Source organism: Hypanus sabinus, chromosome 1, assembly GCF_030144855.1.
Source record: "Hypanus sabinus isolate sHypSab1 chromosome 1, sHypSab1.hap1, whole genome shotgun sequence".
In the NCBI taxonomy this organism is placed as follows: domain Eukaryota; kingdom Metazoa; phylum Chordata; class Chondrichthyes; order Myliobatiformes; family Dasyatidae; genus Hypanus; species Hypanus sabinus.
In genome coordinates this window covers 62,144,073-62,167,756 of record NC_082706.1, presented here as the reverse complement: position 1 = coordinate 62,167,756, position 23,684 = coordinate 62,144,073, and the positions used below count along the sequence as shown (strand labels likewise).

Below are 23,684 nucleotides of genomic sequence, written 5' to 3'. Positions count from 1 at the left end.
CACTGCTGTCTGTAAGTCTCCCTGTGACTCTGAGTTTCCTCTGAGTGCTGATTTCCATGAGTTATTAAGTTGTGGGCATGCTATATTGGCACTGGACACATGACAACACTTGAGCTGCCTTAGCACACAAGACCATAAGACATAGGAGCAAAACTTGGCCATTCAGCCTATCAAATCTGCTTCACCATTTCATCATAGAACATAGAATAGTACAGCACATTACAGGCCCTTCGGCCCACATTGTTGTGCCGACCCTCAAACCCTGCCTCCCATATAACCCCACACCTTAAATTCCTCCATATACCTGTCTGGTAGTCTCTTAAACTTCACTAGCGTATCTGCCTCTACCACTGACTCAGGCAGTGCATTCCACGCACCAACCACTCTGAGTAAAAAACCTTCCTCTAATATCCCCCTTGAACTTCCCACCCCTTACCTTAAAGCCATGTCCTCTTGTATTGAGCAGTAGTGCCCTGGGGAAGAGGCACTGGCTATCCACTCTATCTATGACCTGGCCTCCACAGCCAACTGTGGCACTGAATTCCACAGATTCACCATCCTCTGGCTCAAGAAATTCCTCCTCATTTCTGTTCTAAATGGATGCCCCTCTATTCTGAGGCTGTGCCTCCTAGACTTTCCCACTATGGGAAACATCCTCTCTACATACACTCTATCTAGGCCTTTCAACGTTCAATAATGAGATCCCCCCCTCATTCTACCAAATTTCAGTGAGTACAGGCCCAGAATATTCAATCGCTCCTTATATGATAAGCCTTTCATTCCGAGGATCATTCCTGTGAACCTTCTTTGGATCTTCTCCAATGCCAGTAAATCCTTTCTTAAATAAAGGGACCCAAAACTGCTCACAATACTCTAGGTGAGGCCTCACCAGTACGTTATCAGCACCACATCCTTACTTTTCTATTCCTCTCAAAATGAATGCTAACATTGCATTTGCCTTCCTCACTACTGACTCGACTGCATGAGCGGAGAAGATTTAAATAAAGGTGTCACCACACATTCTGGCACTATCACCTATCAGCCTTGTGCATTTCCAGAAATTAATTGATAGAAAATCTTAACTGTAAACCCACAGTTTTCATATAAAGTGCAGTTTTACATCCCCATGACAGCAGAATGTGGAATTATCATGATAAAAGTTTAAAGCTGTCATTGTATTTACCCAATCCTGCAAAAAGAGTCCTGAGATCCCATTATATTCAGCTTATTAAAACCATCTCAAAGTTCCTTTAAAAATAAATTCTCATCTTCAACTCCCCATGCCTTTATTTGCAATTTCCCCCATCTCAGGTTATTACAATAATATCCCACTGAATGTTCTTGCCTTTAGTACAATCCCTCCCCCCTCCAGATGCACCCACCTCCCCCACTCTTCCTTCATTATTCTATGGTTGGCCAAGCCTAAAACACTGGAAATTCCTCCTTGAACCTCTCCTGCAGTCCCATCTCCTATAAACCCTGTTTAAAAAGGGATCCTCTCTGATGAAATCAGAGACTCTGCAGATTTTGGAAAACCAAGTAACATATTCAAAATGCTGGAGGAACTCATAGTATCTATGGAAAGAAAGAAACGGTCGCTATTTGGGGCTGAGAACATTCATCAGATCTGGAATGGAAGGGGAAAGAAGCCAGAATAAGAAGCTAGTGGGAGGGGAAGTAGTTCCAAGCTACAAGGTGATACAGTAGGTGAAGCCAGGTGAGGGGAAGGGGGGAACTGAAGTGAGAAGATTGGAGGTGATAGGTGGAAAAGTAAATGACTGAAGAAGGAATCTAATAGGAGTGGAGAATAGACAATGGGAGAAAGGGAAGGAAGAGGGGCACTAGGACACGCAAGAAAAGAGGCAAGAGGGGAGCCAGAGTGGCGAATGGAAGAAGAGATAATAGGGAGGAAATTACAGGAAGTTAGAGAAATTAATGTTCTTTGGTGGCTACCCAAAATTATGAGGTGTTGCTCCTCAAACCTGCAAGTGGCCTCGTCGTGGCAGTAGAGGAGGCCATGGGCCAACACGTCGGAATGGGAATGGGGATTTCTATGTTAATTGCTTTGTTTCAGCAGCACATTTTTGTTATTTTATGTACAAAGCTGTACAGGAAAAATAATGACCAGGTATCAGTGAGAATGCAGACACTATTCCTTTCTCTCTGCTCCACCCTGCAATTTTGAAAAATAAGAAATTCTTTATTGTACCTGAAGAGATCTTCCATTTCCAGTTCACCTTCTCCAGCTTTAAGTCTGATGGCTAGGACGCCAAGAGCTGACTTGAGCAGTTTACGGTTTTCATTCTGGACAAAGCCACACCTGGGAGTTTAAAATTAAACAACAATTCTGTTGATATGTCACTAAATCTTACCACTCCTAATACTATTCCAGTGAGAAAGAAATCATTTTAACATTGTCTTATTGTGGAAACACCATCTTCTCTGCATATGCAGGGACTAAGTCTTCCACAATCAAAATAAATCTCTTTGGGTTACTGTAGTCCCTTGACTATTTTGTATAATGGAAAATGACATCTACTGGTATTGTGGCAAAACCAGAGCTACTGCCTCACAAGCACCAAAAGCCCAGGTTGAACGGGCATCTGTGAGGGTTTGCTCCCAGTCTTTGTTTTTTTTACACATCACAAAAACCTGCAGGGTGGTAGGCTGGGTGGCCTCCATAAATTGCTACTAGTGTGCAGATTGGTAGAATCTGGAGAAATTTGATGAAGATAGTTGATGTAGTTTAATCCAGCCAACTGTGAAGTGTTGCACCTTGGTAGAACAAATGTAAACACTATTAAGGGTAAGACCCACAACAGTGTTGATGAATAGATGGATCTTGGGGTTCAAGTTCATAGCTCCCTGAAAGAACAGATTGATAGGATGTTTAAGAAGATATATGGTGGGTTTGCCTTTATTAGTTGAGCCAGAGTTCAACTGTCAGGAAGTTATGTTGCAGCTTTATAGAACTTTAACTGGGTCACATCTGGAATAGTGCATAAAGTTCTGGTCACCCCATTACAGGAAGGAGAGGGTGCAAGAGATTTACCAGGATGCTGTCTGGATTAGAGGGCATGTGGTATAATGAGCAACTGGACAAACTTGGGTTATATTCTCTGGAGAAATGGAGACTGAGGGGAGATCTGACAGTGGTTTATAAGATTATGAAAGGCATAGATAGAACCATATCTTTTTCCCAGGGTTAAAATGTCTAATATCAGAGAGCATGCACTTAAAGTGAAAGAGGGCAATTTCAAAAGAATGTGTGGAGCAAACTTTTTTTTTTCTTTTTTTTTTTTTTACACACAGAGCTGGGTGCCTAGGATGCACTGCGTGGGGTGGCAGTAGAGGCAGATACATTAGGACTTTTAAGGAAGTTTAGATAGGCACATGAATTTGAGGGAAACAGAAGGATATGGACATTGTGTAGCCAGAAGTAGGAGTTGTGTAAGATTAGTTTAGCTGGCCATTTGATTACTAATTTATTTGGTTCAGGACAACATTTTGTGTTGAAGGGCATATTCGATGGTTCAATAGTTCCATTTAATATCAGAGAAATGTATGCAATATATATCCTGAAATTCTTTTTTTGGAAAACATCCACGAAAACAGAAGAGTCGCCCAAACAATGAATGACAGTGCCTCGATCAAAACAACTTTTAGAGGACCTTAGAAGAATTATAGAGATGCATGAAGCTGAAAAAGGCGACAAAAGCATTTCTAAAAAACCAAGTGTTCATTAGTCCACAGTAAGGGAAATAGTCTACACATGGAGGAAACTCAGTACTGTTGCTACTCTCCCTGGGAGTGGGAATCCTGTAAAGATCACACCAAGAGCATGACAGGATGTGAAAAAGAACCCGTGTAACAGCAAAAGACCTGCAGAAATCTCTAGAACTTGTTGAAGTCTCTGTTCATGTGTCCACTATAAGAAAAACACTGAACAAGAATAATGTTCATGGAAGGACACCACAGAGGAAATCACTGTTTCCCCTAAATAAATAAATAAATAAACATGCCGAATGCCACACATTTCAAGTTTGCAAATGACTACTTGGATGTTCTACAATGGTTCTGGGACAATGTTCTGTGACAGATGAGACAAAATTTGAAGTTCTTGGCAGAAATGCACATTGCTATGTTTGGAAGAAAAAGGGCACTGTACACCAACACCAAAACCTCATCCCAACTGTGAAGCATGGTGGAAGGAACATCATGGTTTCCGGCTGGTTTGCAATCTCAGGACCTGGACAGCTTGCAATCGTTGAGGGAACAATGAATTCAAAATTATATCAAGACATTTTACAGTGGAATGTCAGGGTAGCAGTCTGTCAGCTGAAGCTTAACAGAAGTTGGATAATGCAACAAGACAATGATCCAAAAGACAAAAGTAAATCAACAACAGAATGGTTTAAAAAGAAGAAAATTTGTGTTTTGGAATGGCCGAGTTAAAGCCCTGACCTTAATCCTATAGAAATGTTGTGGAAGGACCTGAAGCAAACAGTTCATGCAAGGAAGCCCACCAACATCCCAGAACTGAAGCAGTTTTTTAAGGAGGAATGGCCTAAAATTCCTCCAAACTGATGTGCAGGACTGATCAACAGCTACTGGAAATGTTTGGTTGAAGTTATTGTGTATAAAGGGGTAACACAAGTTACTGAAAGCAAAGGTTCACATACTTTTTCAAACATACACATCTAATATTGGATCATTTTTCTTAATAAATAAATGAACAAGTATAATGTTTTTTGTGTTATTTATTTAATTGGGTTCTCTTCATCTAGTTTTAGGACTTGCAAGAAAATCTCATCATGTTTTAGGTCATAGTTATGCAGAAATAGAGAAAATTCTACAGGGTTCACCAACTTTCTAGCACCACAGTATTTATTTATCTATATCCTTCATGATTTTATACTCCTCAATCTCTTACTTTCCAAGGAATAAAGTCCAACCCTTGTTGTTTGAAAGGTACTCAATAGGCCAAAGGGGGTCAGTTTCTATTCCCTCTCCCTATCCCCCTCACTATCTATCCTTCACATTTCTAGCACTGGCCATTATTCAGTCATGTTGATCTACTGGAAAGGGCCACTGTTGCTAAAATAATTTTATTAAATACCTTGAAGGATGAATTCCTTCGAGCACAACCTATCAATTCCTTTCAACATTATTCATAATTCACACACTGTTATATACTTTGTACCCACCAAGCAAAGAGAGTATTCAAGATTTGAAGTAGTAATTGATAGCACGTGGCCATCCTCTGATACTCTTTTACATCTGATCCCAGAACGTCCACCACACCATTGTTCTCAGCCATCATCACCTGCACAGCAGAAGCAGTGGCTAATTATAATGCAATAATGTTGATCCGCAAAGAAACGTCAGAACAATGACTTTACATATTCACTTTAAGCTTTAAAAATTAATTAATCAGGTAGAATTAGTTGGTTCCTATGTGGGAGTTCATGGCTTGTTGATTCAGAACCAAATAAGCTGTTAATTTTGTACTTTTAAAGTTCAAAGTTCAAAAGAAATTTACTATCAAAGTATGCATACCACCAAATTCTACTTTAAGATTCATTTTCAATGGTGCACATAGATTTTTCCTGGAGCACTTTCATGGCCCTTTCTAATGCATAATTAGAAGGTAGCAAGGAGAGGGTAAAGATGCTGCTGTGCTCAGAGACATTCTTTAAATACCCCAGCATTCACCATTCATTTCTCAACAACAATTCATGTTGGAATTGAGCCTAGGCAGTAGATGCTTATTAACTCCAGGAACCACAAGGGTTCCATTGTTTTAGATGTAACAGAGCGGGATGGATTAAAGGAGCTGGTCAGGGAAAATGTCACCGCATGCTCAGTCAGGATGTCTAGTAGGCCATTATAGACGGAACTGAGAAATAGGAAAGGTGTGAATGTGCTAATGGTGTGAGCATTAAACATCCGAGAAAAATAGTGGCAGAAGTTTGCAGAGGGATCACAGATTGCTGCTAGAAAAATTAGGTTGTTATAGTATGTGATTCCATACACTGACAGGGACTCCCATACTGTAAAAGGACTAGATAAAAACATAAGAAATAGGAGCAAGAGTAGGCCATCCGGCCCATCGAGCTTGCCCCACTATTCAATAAGATCATGGCTGATCTGTCCGTAAACTCAGTTTCATCTACCTGCCTTTACCCCATAACCCTTAATTCCCCTACTATGTAAAAATCTATCTAATTGTATCTTAAATACATTTAGTGAAGAAGCTTCAACTGCCACAGATTCACCACTCTCCGGGAAAAACAGTTTCTTCTCATCTTCTTTCTAAATCTTCTCCCCTGAATCTTGAGGCAATGTCCCCTAGTTCTAGTCTCACCTACCAATGAAAACAACTTTACTACTTCTATCTTACCTATCACTTTCAAAATTTTGTATGTTTCCGTAAGATCCCCTCTCATTCTTCTGAACTCCAGAGAGTAGTTCCAAGCGACTCAATCTCTCCTCATAGGTTAACCCCTTCAATTCTCGAATTAACCTGGTGAACCTCCTCTGCACTGCCTCCAAAGCCAGTCTATCCTTCCTCGAGTATGGAGACCAGAACTGCACACAGTACTCCAGGTGCAGCCTCACCAGTACCCTGTGTAGTTGCAGTATCACCTCCCTGCTCTTGAATTCAATCCCTCTAGCAATGAAGGCCAACATTCCATTTGCCTTCTTAATAACCTGTTGTACCTGCAAGCCAACTTTTTGCAATTCATGAACAAGCTCTCCCAAGATCCAAGATGGCAGCGTGACGCAGCTTGCAGCGGCCACTCCGGAGCTGATGATCTGTTATTTGTGAAGCGGGGTGCCATGCGCAATCATAATTGGTTGAAAACGGATGTGGGTGCACGGAGGAACATCTGGAAATCTCCACGAAGACCTTCTTCGTTGCTGCTGCGGCTGTGAGGTCCGGGTCTCTGCTGGGAAGGACAGGCCCCCAGTCCTCGGGGTCACGTTGCTGATGGCTGTTGGCAGGGACGTCTTAATACGCTCGGCAGAGGATGGTGCTCGGAGAAGCTGTGCTGGAGGGGATGGTCGGAGGTTCGACGGACTCGGAAACTGCTGTGGTCAGGTCACTTTCACTGTGTACTGCGTCTGTGAGGCTGGGTTTGACGGAGCTTTCATTGTGTGCTGCGTCTGCGAGGCTGAGTTGAGCGGCGCCTTGGAAGTCCATAGCGGGGGTATTCCCTTCTGCTGCCAGCGTGGGATGACTAGTCTGTCGGACCCTGAGGACTTGTGGAAACTGTGTGGTGGTTTCTTTTGAACTTATAGACTTTTAACATCTTTGGACTATTTTTACTGTGCCCATGGTCTGTTTTTTTTAATCAATTATGCTATTGTTTGCACTATTGTAACTATATGTTGTGACTATGTGGTTTTGTGCAGGTCTTGTCGTTTTAGTTTTTGGTCTTGTTTTTCTGGTGGATGTGGAGCTCCTTTCCGGGGAACGCGCTAAGATGGTAGTGCAATATTAATACGCAGCAGCCTCTCTGGACTCTGAATTGGGGATTGCCAAACATTATGTGGATTTTCTGGTGTAGTCTGTTTTGTCATATGCTTTAGTGATATCATTCTGGAGGAATGTTGTCTCATTTTTTAACTGCATCCCATTTGTGGTTTCTAAATGACAATAAACTGAATCTGAAGTCCCTCTGCACAACAGCATGCTGCAATCTTTCACCATTTAAATCATAATCTGCTCTTCTATTATTCCTTACAAAGTGGATGATCTCACATTTACCAACATTGTATTCCATCTGCCAGACCTTGGCCCACTCACTTAACCTATCTATAACCCTCTGCAGACTCTCCACATCCTCTGTACGATTTGCTCTTCCATTCAGTTTCGAGTCATCAGTAAATTTTACTACACTACACTCAGTCCCATTTTCCAAATCATCAACGTACAGGTAGTCCCCGAACTACAAACATCTGACTTACGGACAACTAGAACTTACAAACCGAGGAAGGCGAACGCCGTCCACTATTTTAAGTTGGGTCGCGACACTGTCTGCCATTTTAAGTTGTTGCCGTTGTCACTGTGTTGAGCGTGTAACTTTGTATTTGGCTTAAATTTTACTTAGCAAGATTCACCCTGACCTCACCGCCCCCCTCCCCCCCACCCACTGTTCTGGTTGGCTGGTGGAGCAGTGAGATCAGCACCAGGCTGGAGAACGGGAGAACGGAGGTTCCTGACTTCAATCCGTGCCGGGTTGATGTCGATCCAGTGACTCCCGTACCATCCGTGCCAGGTTGATGTCGAGTTCGCAACTCGACCTCGTAAAAAAAACTGCCACCTCCAGTTTAAATTCCTACACGGAATATTGTGGAGGATCAAATACCCAAACCCAGCACAGTCCCCACTTGTCCCATTTAACCTGTCTCAGTGCGGCAGGCTTTAGGACCTGGGGAATTCAGTGCAGTGGTCCTTAGGACCAAGTGGACCTCCCCACACTTACTGTCCTTAATTTTGACTGGAATATACTTTTGTTGAGCACTGTGAAAAATCTCTTTGAATGTATTCCACTGTTCCTCAACTGTCCTACCAAATAGCCTGTGCTCCCAATCCACATCAGCCAACTCCTCCCTCATCCTGTTGTAGTCTTCCTTGTTCAAGAATAATATACTAGTTTTAGATCTATTTAGAGGCGGGAAGGGGGAGGGGGAAGGGGAAGGGGGGGGAAGAGGAGGGTTGGCCTTCATAATAACTCATCTTCTTCTACCCTATGCAGAAAGTTTGAAGCATTGAATACAGGAGATGGGATGTAATGCTTAAGTTGTATAAGACATTGGTGAGGCCTAATTTGGAGTATTGTATGCAGATTTGGTCACCCTGCTACAGGAAAGTTTGAAAGAGTACAGAGAAAATTTACAAGGGAGTTGGAAAGAAAGATTGAATAGGTTAGGACTTTATTCTTGGAACTTTTAAGACTGAAAGGAGGTTTGATAGAGGCATACAAAATTATGAGGGGTATGGGGCAAATACAAGCAGGCTTTTTCCACTGAGGTTGGGCGGGACAACTAGAGGTCATGGGTTAAGGGTGAAAGGTGAAAAGTTTATGGGGAACATGAGAGGAAATTTCTTCACTTAGAGGGTCATGAGAGTGTAGAACGAGCAGCCATTGCAAGCGGTGCATGTGAGCGCGCTTTCAACATTTAAGAGAAGTTTGGACAGATACACAGATAGTAGGGGTATTGCGGGCTATGGTCCAGGTGCAGGTTGATGGGAGTAGGCAGTTTAAATGGTTCAGCATGGACAAGATGGGGTGAAGGGCCTGTTTCTGTGCTGTACTTCTCTATGATTCTAACTCTTCTGGATTTTGTGTTAACTTGAAGTCCACACCTTTTCAAAAGGAAATCCTGGACCACAACCAAGATGACAACCTGATTGATTTTGCTTAGTTTACAATTGTAGAACTCAGTTACAAGGTCAGTGCTGTCGTTAAGGAAGACCAAGTAACTCAGAACAGAGTAAGGAATTAATCTGAGAATGAACATTTGAAATACCCCATGAGTCATAAGTATCTAAGAATCTTTCCGTGGAGTTGGCCTCAGTAACACTTTGAAATATAATCTTTTCCCTTCCAAAGTACTCTTCCTCGAAGTCTCTTGCACCAATCCCAGACACAGGAACTATTGGAGTTCTGGCCAGAGATTTCTTTAAATAGCTACTGCAATCTATATAGGAAAAACTTATGGCAATCAAACCTTCACACTTCCATTCTTTACTTTGGGGTTTTGCCTTCCTCTGCTCACTGCTTTGAGTTAGGACTCATCCTAGTATAATCAATGCAACACACCAAAATCTTGTCCTTTCTACAGTATATTAAACTCTGAGTTTGTAAATGAACAGAATCTTTTACTATTCAGAGATAAACTTACAGTTAAGAATGAACTGTCGCCCATCGGCCTTCAGTAAAGTTAATGAAATTTCACCAAATTGCCCTACCTAAGTTAGTTATTCATTTCCACAGATGCCAGACTTTACCTGAAAGAAATTGTGAGCATTTTCCAGGTGATTACACAGGGGATTGAGCAGCTTTACAGTAAATCGAGCGAGCTGCTGAGGAGTCATTTGGCGCAAATGTGAAAATCCAGTGTCTCTACATCCTTTAACCTGTATGAAGAAAAGAAAATAATACAAATCATAGAAATCATAGAATCAGAAAATGCTTGAAAAGCACACAAGGCTATTCAGCCCATCGCATCTACAGCACATCTCCACCAAATCAATTTTCTAGTCCCACCTTTTCTGTGTAGACTTTTCCCAACACATATTTATTCAATCCCCTCTTGAGGGCTACAATAGAAACAGACCCCATAACATTTTAGATTCCAACCATGTGCTATGTAAACAAAAATCTTTCTCTTTATTTTATACATATGATTGCTAATACTCAACCATTCTACCAAAGGGAACATCCAGTCACTCTGACCAGACCTCTCATTGTTTTATATGTTTTTATCAAATTTCTCTTTGGACTTCTTTTCTCTAAAGTATTTTACCCAGATTAAGCGAATTCACTTCCTCCTCTCCTTCGGGAGTAGTTTGTGTAAGAAGAGCAGCACATCACATGGGAAATACCGAGAGGAATTTATGTTATATAACATCAAGCACAGCTAAGTGCTGTGGCACTGAGCCATCTTTGACTGTTAAGTTGAAACACTGATTAAGTTCAAAGAATTCACTAGTTCTGATGAGCATTTACGCCTTTCCCTTGTAAAAAATAAAAACAGAACAAGTTACATTTGGAAAAGATTTAGTAGGTTGTAACTAAAGGAATTGATCACTCTTCGTACAATAAAAACTGCTTATAGCTACTGTTCTCTCCTAAAAACCTGAACTCTTTATTTTGTGATTCCACATCCACATTGCAAAACACATCTTATTATCCTGAGCTTCTTTACCAGTTTCAGAATTAATAACACATTTATTTATCTGAAGTACCTAGGCAACACAGCCATGCATGGGAGCTTTGTCAGAAAGGGAATTGCTATCATGCCAAATAAGGAAATAATGGGGCAGGTGCCAAAAGCTTAAAGGAAGAAAAGAAGGCATAGAAGGGAGAAGTTTAGAAAAGGAATTTGAGAACTGAGGGCCTTGATAGCAAAAGGAACTGTCATTCAGTCCTATAAAATTCAGGGATGAGCAAAAAAATGCATTTCTAGAATGCATGGGTCTCAAAGAGTTAGGTTGGAAAGAGATTATGGAGATTGGGAAGGGAGAGGCCACAGAGCAATTTGAAAATGAGGGTGAGAATTTCATGTCAAGGTTTTACCTAACTGGAAGCCAACCAGCCAGCAAGGACAGAATGACATGAAAGGGACAGTGCAATTTGGTTAGACAGCAGTATTTTGCTTGGTTACAAAGTTAGAGTCAACTGGAATAAATAAGTCTAAATTCTAAAATGAATAAGGGTTTCAGCAAACAGATGTACCTTCAGGAACAGATTTTTCTTGGTAGCATTTGCTACTAACATGTAATCCAGTTTACGAGATAGGTCCTCCAGAAGAAACATTAGCTCTGCTGACCCCAGTTGCAGAACCTCAGTAACCTATAAGGTAGGAAATCTTTAATTCAGTAAGTCACCTATGAATCAGAAAATGCTGAAAACTCTTCTGGTCAGCAACATCTGCAGGAAAGTCAAACAGTTATTGATTTAGGTATGAGACCACAGAGGTCTTTCCACAAACAACAGTTTTTCCTCTTTTTTTAAAACTTATTTTTCAGACTTTAACTGTTTGCATTTTTTTGGTATTTTCATCTTTACGCCAGAATGAGTTCTGCAATTGCAACAACACATTCACTGTATTGGTTAAACTGTCAACATTATGTATTTTTTTATTATGATAAATAAAGAATTCTTATGCAGTGGTATATTACTATTCGTTGTCGTTGGTATATCGCATCTGGAATTTCCGGTTGGTGATTTCCTTCCACACCGCTCTGACATATCGGGAAATCATGTACGTGGCAAGTTACAGCAGTGGTTTGCCATTGCCTTCTGCCGGGTGAGTTTTTTTTAAGAGATCACCAGCTCTTAACCCAGCACGGATGGAGAGCTTTGTTAGATAAAGAAATGAAATAATTTTTTTTTTTAGTGATTGATGAATTTGCAAGGGTGGTTTTTCTGATGTAGACTTTCCATTCACTCACCTTGGTATTTAGCTCAGTATCCAGATGGGACTTGGTTACCAGACCTGATTGTAGGACAAAAAATACATCTATATCCAGTTCTCTAAAGTAAGCTCTGTAATTGGCCAAGTTAACAACGACCTTTCCTTCTTCACTGTTCTCCTGCAGAATACAGAATAGAATACTACTTAAGGTATTTGGAGTCGTCTAGATCATCATTCATTCACTTCTATCAGAACAGCTTAATGTGTACACATCCCAGGGTGCAATGAAGTTCCTTACTTGCATGAAACTCACAGTGTAAACAGACTACATGGTGCTTATGAACAGTTTGTCCCACTCCATTCAAGGTAGAAGTTATGCAGCATTCAAACCAAAACCACTTGACTCAAAAACAGTTACTTCCCCAAAGTCATCAGGCTGATCAACACCTCCACCCATTAACCCATCCCACAACAATTTGCCACCACTACATACATATCACCCAGCGTCACTTAGGCAATTCAGCCCATTAAATCTGCTCCGCCATTTCATCATGGCTGATCCACTTTCCCTCTCAGCCCCAATCTCCTGCCTTCTCCCCGTATCCCTTCATGCCCTGACTAATCAAGAACCTATCAATTTCTGCCTTAAATACACCCGGTGACTGGGACTCCACAGCAGCCTGTGGCAACGAGTTCTACAGATTCACCACCCTCTGGCTAAAGAAATTTCTTCTTATCTCTATTCTAAATGGATGTCCCTCTATTCTAAGGCTGTGCCCTCTGCTCAGACTTCCCCCACCACAGAAAACATCGTCTCCACATCCACTTTATCAAGGCCTTTCACATTTGATAGGTTTCAATGAGTTACCCCCCCCCCCCCACCCAGTCTTCTAAATTTCAACAAATACAGGCCCCAGAGCCATCAATCCCTCTACATACAATAAGCCTTTCATTCCCTGTGAACTTCCTTTGGATACTTTCCAATGACAGCACATCCTTTCTTAAATCAAGGGGCCCAAATCTGCTCACAATACTCCAAGTGAGGCCTCACCAATACCTTATAAAGCCTCAGTATGATATCCTTGCTTTTATATTCTATTCCTCTCAAAATGAATGCTAACAGTACACTTGTCTTCCCCACCACTGACTCAACTGTAAATGAGCCTTTGGGAATCCTGCATGATGACTCCCAAGTCCATTTGCACCTTGTATTTTTGAAGTTTCTCCATGTTTAGAAAATAGTCTTTGTTTTTAATCCTACCAAAACACTTGACTATGCACTTTCTGACACTGTATTCCATTTGCCACTTCTTTGCTCATTCCCCAAACCTGTTTAAGTCCTTCTGAAGTCTTCCTGCTTCCACAACACTACATGCTCCTCCACCTAACTTTGTATATCCTGTAAACTTGGTCACAATGCCAACAATTCCATCATCCAAGTTATTGACATATAATGTAAAAAAAAGCAGTGCCAACACTGGAACACCCCTTGTCACCGGCAGCCAACCAGAAAAGGCTCCTTTTATTCCCATTCTTTGCCTCCTGCCAATCAGCAATTCCTCTATCCATGCCAATATTGTTCCTGTAATATTACGGGTTCTTATCTTGTTGATCTGCCTCATGTGCAGAACCTTGTCAAAGGCCTTCTAAAAAGCCAAAACATCCATTGATTCTCCTTTGTCCATCTACTTGTTATTTTTTTTCCCCAAAGGATTTCAACAGATTTGTCAGCCAAGATTTTTGCGTTAAGGAAACCCTGCTGACTTTGGCCTATTTTATCATGCTTCCAAGTATCTTGAGATCCCTGCTTGTACATTGTATTTTATAGAACTGCTTTTATATTTATAGTTATTATGCTTAATGTGCTTTTTTGAGCTGTATCAGATCCAGAGTAATAATAATTTTGTTCTCCTTTACACTTGTATGCTAAAGAATGACGATAAACAATATTTAATCTTTAATAAATAAAACAAAGAGCATAAAACAACACAGTACGAAGTGTAGCAATGCTAACTGAAGAAATAAAAAAAAGCTTAAGTGACAATAACAGAATAACTGAGAGGTGTAAGATTAAGAGTCTGCGAATGGAACGGCATCACTAGTTAGAGGATGTAAAAGAGGTGATTGGTTTGGTAGCAGTGGGGAAGAAGCTGTTCTTGAGTCTAGTTGCCTGGGCTTTCATACTCCTATCTTCTCCTAGAAGGTAGAAGGGAGAAAAGGGAATGACCATGATTGCAGGCATCCTTGATAATACTAATAGCTCTTCTGATACAATGCACGTGAAAATAAACCATAGAAGGAAGTAACATGCCTGTGATGGACTGGGCTATGATTTCCATAACAATAGGGTGTTGCTGTGTGGCATTGGCTCACTGCTAATGGCAAAATCAGGGTGAGGAATCACACTTTGATGCTGATAATTTATTGAAAGAAAATGACCGAGAAACATACACAAACACATTAATATGATACCAAGAGTTTCAATTCACGGAACGCCTTCTTGTCTGAGCCACTATTGTACCTTTCCTTGAGCATTCTCAGTTTGCATTGGACTTCCTTCTGCAGGCTCCTCAGTCAGAGTGCTGTCAGCAGAAGAGTTCTTGCTGCCTTCTGATTTCTGCTTTTTCTTGCCCTTCAGCTCTTGTGGGACAAATGCAAATTAAAAACAAAAATATTAACATCTTTAAGGCTCTGGATTTGATATATTCTTCAGTGTAAAACAGTTGGTAGAAAATATCTTCATTTCTCCCCAATGCAAAAATTTATTTCACCCTGCTGGTATCTTAGCCAAATGTCATCTTTGAGTCAAGGAAGTATGGAAAATCAGAGCAGATCCAGTTCTTTCCCTATCAATATCCGCGTGCAGATTCTTTTCCACCAGAATCACTAAATAGTCATTGAGAATCATGAACCCTTGCTGCTATTCCTTTCCCTAACAGCAAGTCAGTATTCCTTTGGATTCTCTTGAAAAACACAGCTCAGTTGGATAAATTAGCTAACCCAGAAAGGAAGATCATCTTTCATTTACAACTAAGACTGGAAACAGATTAAATGTCAATCAGGAGCCAAATTACTTCCTTGTCTCAAACATGTTTTTTGTTATATAACCATATAACAATTACAGCATGGAAACAGGCCATGTCGGCCCTTCTGGTTGTGCCGAACACTTACTCTCACCTAGTCCCACCGACCTGCACTCAGCCCATAACCCTCCATTCCTTTCCTGTCCATATGCCTATCCAATTTTTTTTTTTCAATGACAATATCAAACCTGCTTCTACCACTTCTACTGGAAGCTCGTTCCACACAGCTACCACTCTCTGAGTAAAGAAGTTCTGTCTCGTGTTACCCCTAAACTTTTACCCCCTACCTCTCAACTCACGTCCTCTTGTTTGAATCTCTCCTACTCTCAATGGAAAAAGCCTATCCACGTCAATTCTATCTATTCCCCTCATAATTTTAAATACCTCTATCAAGTCCCCCCTCAAACTTCTACGCTCCAAAGAATAAAGACCTAACTTGTTCAACCTTTCTCTGTAACTTAGGTGCTCAAACCCAGGTAACATTCTAGTAAATCTTCTCTGTACTCTCTCTATTCTGTTGACATCTTTCCTGTAATTTGGTAACCAGAACTGTACACAATACTCCAAATTTGGCAACACCAATGCCTTGTACAATTTTAACATTACATCCCAACTTCTATACTCAATGCTCTGATTTATAAAGGCCAGCATACCAAAAGCTTTCTTCACCACCCTATCCACATGAGATTCCACCTTCAGGGAACTATGCACCATTATTCCTAGATCACTCTGTTCTACTGCATTCTTCAATGCCCTACCATTCACCATATATGTCCTATTTTGACTAGCCCTACCAAAATGTAGCACATTACACTTATCAGCACTAAACACCATCTGCCATCTTTCAACCCTAACTGGCCTAAATCTCTCTGCAAGCTTTGAAAACCTACTTCATTATCCACCCACAACATCACCTATCTTAGTATCATCTGCATACTTAGTAATCCAATTTACCACCCCATTATCCAGATCATTAGTGTATGACAAACAACAATGGACCCAGTACAGATCCGTGAGGCACACCACTAGTCACCGGCCTCCAACCTGACAGTTATCTACCACTACTCTCTGGCATCTCCCATCCAGCCACTGTTGAATCCATTTTACTGCTTCAATATTAATAACTAACGATTGAACCTTCCTAACTAATCTTCCGTGCAGAACCTTATGAAAGGCCTTATTGAGGTCCATATAGACAACATCCACTGCTTTACCCTCGTCAACTTTCCGAGTAACCTCTTCAAAAAATTGAATAAGATTTGTCAAACATGACCTTCCACGCACAAATCCATGTTAACTGTTCCTAATCAGACCCTGTCTATCCAGATAATTATATATACCATCTCTAAGAATACTTTCCATTAATTTACCCAGAAATTTAAATAGAAAAAGCAAAGGTTAAATAATCTTCAATTGAAGATACAGAGAAGTACATAGTTCCTTGTTTGAAGTAGTCAATTATACAATACTTTTGGTCATTGACAGCATTGATTGTAAAAGACTAAAAGATATAGGAGCTGAAGCAGGTCAGTCAGCCCATTGAGTTAGCTCTGCTATAAATCATGGCAGATTTTAGCCTTATTCTTAAGGTATGTGACCTTAAAAGAAAGGTGTAGGTAAAGGAGGCTATTTAGCTCATCACAAAGTGCAGACTTTAGAGCCATTTTTATGGCCTATTCTGAAACTACCAACAAGCTTTTCTTTTTGGAGCATTGATCACCTTTATTTTCTTTCTTGGCTGTTGTTACAACAGCTGTCATTGGAGGAACTTCAGTGATTTCTGAGTCAAAGTTTGCCAGTGGAGGAATATATCCAGGAGTCTCTGAAATATTAAAAGGAAAATTTAACTGAGAAAGTTAAAAGTGAATACTAAGGACACAGAAATAACTTAGCGCAGAAATTATTCTTTTTCCTTGTTTTAACTATCCTCTGATATTTGGGGAACCATTTATTTATTTATTTATCCCTTGATTTAATCCTAGCCAAATCATGGGATACTTTATAATGGCCAATTAATCTATCAACTAGTTTGTCTTTGAAACTGAAGCACCGGGAGGAAACCCATGCGGTCATGGACAGAACCTACGAACTCCTTACAGGCAGCTTTTTAAACTCTGAGATATAAATGAATATCGTGTTCAAGTGAATAGAACAAGTAAAAAGAGAATTTAGGTCAATATTTAGACATGAATTGCAAAACATCCAAAATATGCATCCGGCTCTTGCCTTCATTCAATTGGTATGTTAGACTAGTGGCTAATAGCTCCACAAGAAATATGCAGCAGTCCATTATATTATGGGGTCAAAGATCAAACCTGGGAACACATGGAAACATTGAAGCACGATCACTTGCATTGTTACCTAAAGTAGAATACTCTAACCTAAGGAAGCAACCACTATTTATAAGCAGTTATATTTTAAATGATCTTTGCAAAGCCAGAAAGAGGAAGCTGCCTGCAGTTTTTCCTTCTCCCCTCAACTTCTTCACTCTTCACCTCCTCTGAACAGCAAATTGCCTTAGATACGCTCATAATGCATCAGAGTTAGTTTAATTTTGTTCTTGTCAGTACTAAGATAGTCACATGTTATGCTGAAGCTCAGGTAATGTAACTGTAAACAATGGGAATGAGGATAGGAATTAGAAAGTGTCTTGTTTTGAAATACTAGATGGGGTTGTCAAAAGTATAAATAGAATAAAACTGGGTGACTAGTCAAAAATTAACATTACTAACGTCCTCATTTCAAGTATGGGGCCAAATTTTGTTACTGGCATACCAGCAATTCTTCCAGTGCATTCTTGTTCTTCTGCTCAGTATTATAAAATTACAGAACACGAAAGTACTTCAAATTCCCACAATGGTTCTGAACTCATCAATGATTCCAATTTACAATGAGCAGGAGGATTGTGTACACCATAGCAGGCTTATCTGAAGGAACTGAAATGTCTAATAGGGCCTCATTTATTTCAATGGATTCCAATTTTGCCCTCCCCTTTTATTTTGTCTAGTAGTAATGCTATTCATTATATTATAATTGGTAATATATCTCATTTGTTTGTCAATATCTCTGCCATTGAAAAATACTGTAAAGCCCAAAAGACAGCACGGAGTCATAATCAGGGAGGTGGAAAAGGTGATTCAAATTTTACACGTACGAACAAGCTGGATGAACTCAGCAGGTCAGGCAGCATCCGATGAAAGGAGCAGTCAATGTTTTGGGCTGAGACCCTTAGTCAGGACTGAAGAAGGAGGGGGCAGGGGCCCTATAAAGAAGGTGGTGGGAGGGTGGAAAACCAGTCAGAGGAAAGATCAAGGAGTGGGGGAGGGGAAGCAGGGAGGGGATAGGCAGGAGAGGTGAAGAAGGAATCTAAGGGGAAAGCACTAAGTATAGTAGAAGAAGGCAATATCATGAGAGAGGTGATAGGCAGCTAGAAGAGGAGACAGAGTGAAAGTGGGATGGGGGAAGGGAGAGGGAGGGAATTACCAGAAGTTGGAGAATTTGATGTTCATAACAAGGGGCTGGAGACTACTTAGACGGTATATGAGGTGTTGCTTCTCCAACCTGAGTTTGGCCTCATCACGGCAGTAGAGGAGGCCATATATGGACATAATCCGAATGGGAATGTGAAGCAGAGTTGAAGTGGGTGGCAACCAGGAGATCCTGTCTGTTGTGGTGGACGGAGCGGAGATGCTCGACGATCTGCATTGGGCCTCGCTGATGTAGAGGAGGCCGCACCGGGATCTTTCCTCTGATTGGTTTTCCTCCCTCCCCCCCACCTTCTTTATGGGGCCCCTGCTCCTTCCTTCTTCAGTCCTGACGAAGGGTCTTGGTCCAAAACGTTGACTGCTCCTTTTAATGGATGCTGCCCGACCTGCTGAGTTCATCCAGCTTGTTTGTACATGTTGATTTGACCACAGTATCTGCAGTGTACTTTGTGTTTACTGATTCAAATTCTGCTGCCCAAGATCCTGTCATTCCTGGGCTACTTGCTTTGTAGGATGCCTGCAGGACAGTAGTAGGTGCACAGCCAAAAAAGGCAGGTGTAACCAAGGGACTATTAATAGGATGTACCTGAGATACAATCTCAACTATAGTTCAGGCCCCAGTCTTTACACTATCTTGCAAACCCTGCCACAAACAGCTATTATGCAACTACTATAAAATCTCTATACAAAATGTTGTAACCACAACAGTACGTGCAAATGAAATGGCCAAGCTGTAGAGCCCCACTTAAGTACAAACCAAGGCAAACCTGATATACACTTCTCAAGAAGACCTTGTAGCTGAGTAATGTTCTGCAATCGGAGAAGTACCTTTCCTTTCATCTCAGTATCCTGCTGTTTACAGAATCCATTTACTACCTGAAAAACAGATAAAATTAATCACTGCTGACAACTCCACAGAAATAATGCTCATTAACTACACTGGAGTATAACTATATTGACCATGTCTATTTCAAATTTATAATTCAATAAACTTTAGCAGAGATATCACAAAGTGGGCTTTTAGAAATCAGAAGCTACCAGTCATTAAGTTGCAGACTTGTACCAGACCAGGCTTCAGGTAACATTACCTCTCTGAACCAGTTGAGGGCATGAAACAGCAGTGAACAAAGCAACTCCCGTTCTTGTTTGGACAGAGACTCCACCTTCTCTACAAGCTCCAAATCAGTCAGATAAAGTGGACAACCTGCAACAAGACAAAAAGCTGAGTAAAGACAAAGGCCCCAGCAAACATGGATTTTACAATGACATGCACGTAAATTTCTAAGAAGCCAGATTTGCTGTGCATTGTGCTACAACAGTATTTTATAATTATTTAATATAATATTACTTGATAAAATCTGTTACAATCTAGACAAGGGTGAAATTCAATTCATACTTTTCATTATGTTATACTTCATTGTCAATATACATTGCTATACACACTATTACTACGTAGGTGTTTACCCAGACGAGTACTGCACAGGAAAAGGTCATTCAGCCCACAATGTTGTGCCAAAACAGCTAAGAAGCAAATCAAAAACACCCAAACATTAATCCCTCCTACCAATGCTATGTTCCTATTCCTCGATTTTCCTTACATTTATATGCCTATCTAAACGTCTCTTAAAAGCATCTAATGTATTTGCCTCTACCACCATACCAAGCAGTGCATTCCTGGTATCCATGACTCCGAGTAAAAAAACTTATTCCTCACATCCCTCTTGAACTTAAACCCTCTGCCTTCAATGCACACCCTCTGGTATTACTCATTTCAACCATGGGAAAAAGGTACTCTCTCCACTCTATCTATGCCTCTCATAATCTTGTAAACCTCCTCAGCCTCTGACGCTCCAAGAGAAAACAACCCAACTTTATCCAGCCGCTTGTGATAGTACATGCCCTCTAAACCAGGCAGCATCCAGTACACTCTCCAAAACCTCAATGTACTTCCTTTAGCAGGGTGACTAGAGCTGTATACTATACTTCAGTTGTGGCCTAACCACCAGAGTTTTATAAAGTTGCAGCCTAACGTCCTGACTTTTGAACTCAAGAGCCTCGACTAATAAAAGCAAGCATTCCATATGCCTTCTTAACCACCTTTGGATCTGTGTAGCCACTTTTGAGGAGCTATGAACTTGAACCCCAAGATCTCCCTGCTCAGCAACACTATTAAGGGTCTTGCCCTTAACAGTGTACTGTCTCCTTGCATTTGCCCTACCAAGGTGCACCGCTTCACATTTATCTGGGTTAAACACCACCTGCTATTTCTCAGCCCATATCTCTGCAACTGATTTTTATCATCTTGTGTTCTTTGCCAGTCTTCTACACTATCTACAACTCCACCAATTTTGGTATCATCCACAAATTTACTAACCTACTTATCTACATTTTCTTTATCAATCTTTTTTATTGAGTTTCAAGTAGATAAACATAAGAATGGAAGTGATACAAAAAGATCGGGATTACATTAATAATGGTTAACGTAAACAGAAACAGACTCCAAGTAACATGTATAATCTAAGCCTCCCAATCTATTAGTAACTAAATATGAAAAAGATTCAAAAACAATTTTACAAGAGAAAAGGAAGTCCCCCTAAACTAAAAAAAAACAAAATAAAAACAAAACAAAAGCTGGGCTGCCATGTTTAATCGGTTAAAATCATTATTTGTCCTCTATACACGAACGAAAACTAACATTAACGCTAGTTAGTGTTTTAACACTAAAAACACTAACATTAGAAATGGAAGTTAACAGCACAGGAAGCAACCATTCAGTCCCTCAGATCCACAATGGAAGTTCCTATGTGAGAAAACTTGCAATGCAAACCTGGTGGCTAATCTACATTTGCTTGAGCATTTCTATTTATAACAGCCATTCTACACCTAATTAAACAATGGAAACTGATTGAGAAACCACAACACTATATCAAGTGCACAATTGAGCACTTACTTAAGAACCCAGCACCACATGCTGGCTAGGTTTTTGTTGTAAAATTTCTTTCAAGCAGCTGAAACAAGAGTGCAGTTAAATAACACAGAACTGAACCAGACATAGCATCCATCCCCATTCAGCTGAGCTCTGAGATGACGTAGCTCACCTCAGTGATCTTAAAGTAGTGGGAAAAAAGAAATAAAACTGTTTTATTTATGGTGGAAGTCTGAAATGGTAGACATACAAGGCAGTGTCTCTGAATAGAGAAAAATAATTAACTAAAATCTTTATCAAAGTAATTATCAATTTAGTATATTAAATCTATTTCTCGCCCCACTGGAAAGGAAATATTGGTTTAGCTTACATATGACTCGATCACCATTGTGGCTCTTCTCAGTATACCATTTAATTCAGAAGGCAATTAGTGACATCCATCTTCAGTGAATGAATACACACATTGAAGAAAATGATGCTGCCTAACTTGAGAATTATCTGCATTTTTGCAATTAGTTAAGATTACCTTCCATTCGTAACTCAAATTCATTCGTAAGGCCAGTGATGTTGTGGGGGTGGAACTGTACTCTCTGACAGTGGTGTCTGAAAAGAGGATGCTGTCCAAGTTGCATGCCATCTTGGACAATGACTCCCATCCACTCCATAATGTACTGGTTAGGCACAGGAGTACATTCAGCCAGAGACTCATTCCACCGAGATTTAACACTGAGCGTCATAGGAAGTCATTCCTACCTGTGGCCATCAAATTTTACAACTCCTCCCTCGGAGTGTCAGACACCCTGAGTCAATAGGCTGGTCCTGGACTTATTTCCACTTGGCATGATTAACTTATTATTATTTAATTATTTATGGTTTTATATTGCTATATTTCTTCACTATTCTTGGTTGGTGTGGCCGTAACGAAACCCAATTTCCCTTGGGATCAATAAAGTATGTCTGTTTGTCACATTCACAGTAGTCCTAAATATTGAGATGATCAAATGAAACGAATTGATCAACTCTATTGTCTAAAAGAGTTGAATAAGAAAGGGTTTTTGATATACATTTCCTGCACTCACATACAAAATAAGAAAAAAACAGAAGTTAATCAAATAAAATTGTGGTGTATTTTTTAATCCATTTAAATGATATGGGCAAAGTCAACGTTTAATGCCATACTTAATAGTCCTCTAGAAAAGCTTCCTCCTTGAAATGTCTGTATTTAACCCTTACATACTGTTCCTATTCTATACCTTCACAGTATGGTCCGGGTCAATTTTGACCCGGCCCCTAAATCCTCTCATAAATACCAAATTTTGAATCATAGATCTATTTAGAATGCATAAATAGCCTATCTGACATTAATAAATGGGTGATTAATCCTTAATTAATGTTTCAGAGATCTAAAATCCATTTCAATAGATATGGGTCAAATTTGACCCAGAGCAGCCTCAATGTACAAAATTTTGTAGCACCTGTACAAAAGTATAAATTTATTAAATATTTTCATTTTTGTGCATTTTGGGTTACTTTAGGAAAAGTCATCAAATTTTGGCTAAACAAATGGCATTTAGGGTGTTTTCACTACTGTCAAATGTCAAAATGCATCAAATTTGACCTGAACAGTATGTAAGGGTTAAGATATGCTCACAGTGCTGCAACATAGGTAGTATGCAGTTGATGTTTAACTCGGGGATATATGCCTAAACCAGGACTGTATGCAACTTGGAGAGCAACGTGATAACCTATACCCACTGGTATTTTTTTTCACTTCTGGACTACTACTAATCCCCAAAAGTCCTTGAAGTGGATCTGTGTCTATGGTCCAACACAGCCTAATATTTTGGTCGGACTGCTCAGTGTCAACCTGACTTTTTCTTATAACCTGTTATTTAGTAGTTACAGAGTTAAGAAGCAACAATGATATTGTGTTATAGCCATATTTCCTTTCTTGTATGGCATTTTGTCACCAGTTTTATCTATACTAAAACATTCAGTCATTCAATCTTCATTACTGATAGATCCCTCTATGCTGAT

The 23,684-nt window shown here is 40.2% G+C and overlaps 1 protein-coding gene across 2 annotated transcripts in view; it reads right to left on the bottom strand.

Annotated features, from left to right (window-relative positions):
* Positions 1-23,684, bottom strand: part of fancd2 (FA complementation group D2) — a 144,026-nt gene that overhangs the window by 35,813 nt on the left and 84,529 nt on the right. For both annotated transcript variants that reach the window (XM_059970407.1, XM_059970416.1), the window contains 9 exons: positions 19,810-19,925; positions 19,489-19,597; positions 16,957-17,058; positions 14,675-14,793; positions 12,191-12,331; positions 11,472-11,588; positions 10,022-10,150; positions 5,208-5,326; positions 2,210-2,320 (listed from right to left, as the gene is read on the bottom strand). In XM_059970407.1, the coding sequence (XP_059826390.1) occupies positions 2,210-2,320; positions 5,208-5,326; positions 10,022-10,150; positions 11,472-11,588; positions 12,191-12,331; positions 14,675-14,793; positions 16,957-17,058; positions 19,489-19,597; positions 19,810-19,925 (1,063 nt within the window). The remainder of the gene's footprint in view (positions 1-2,209; positions 2,321-5,207; positions 5,327-10,021; positions 10,151-11,471; positions 11,589-12,190; positions 12,332-14,674; positions 14,794-16,956; positions 17,059-19,488; positions 19,598-19,809; positions 19,926-23,684) is intronic.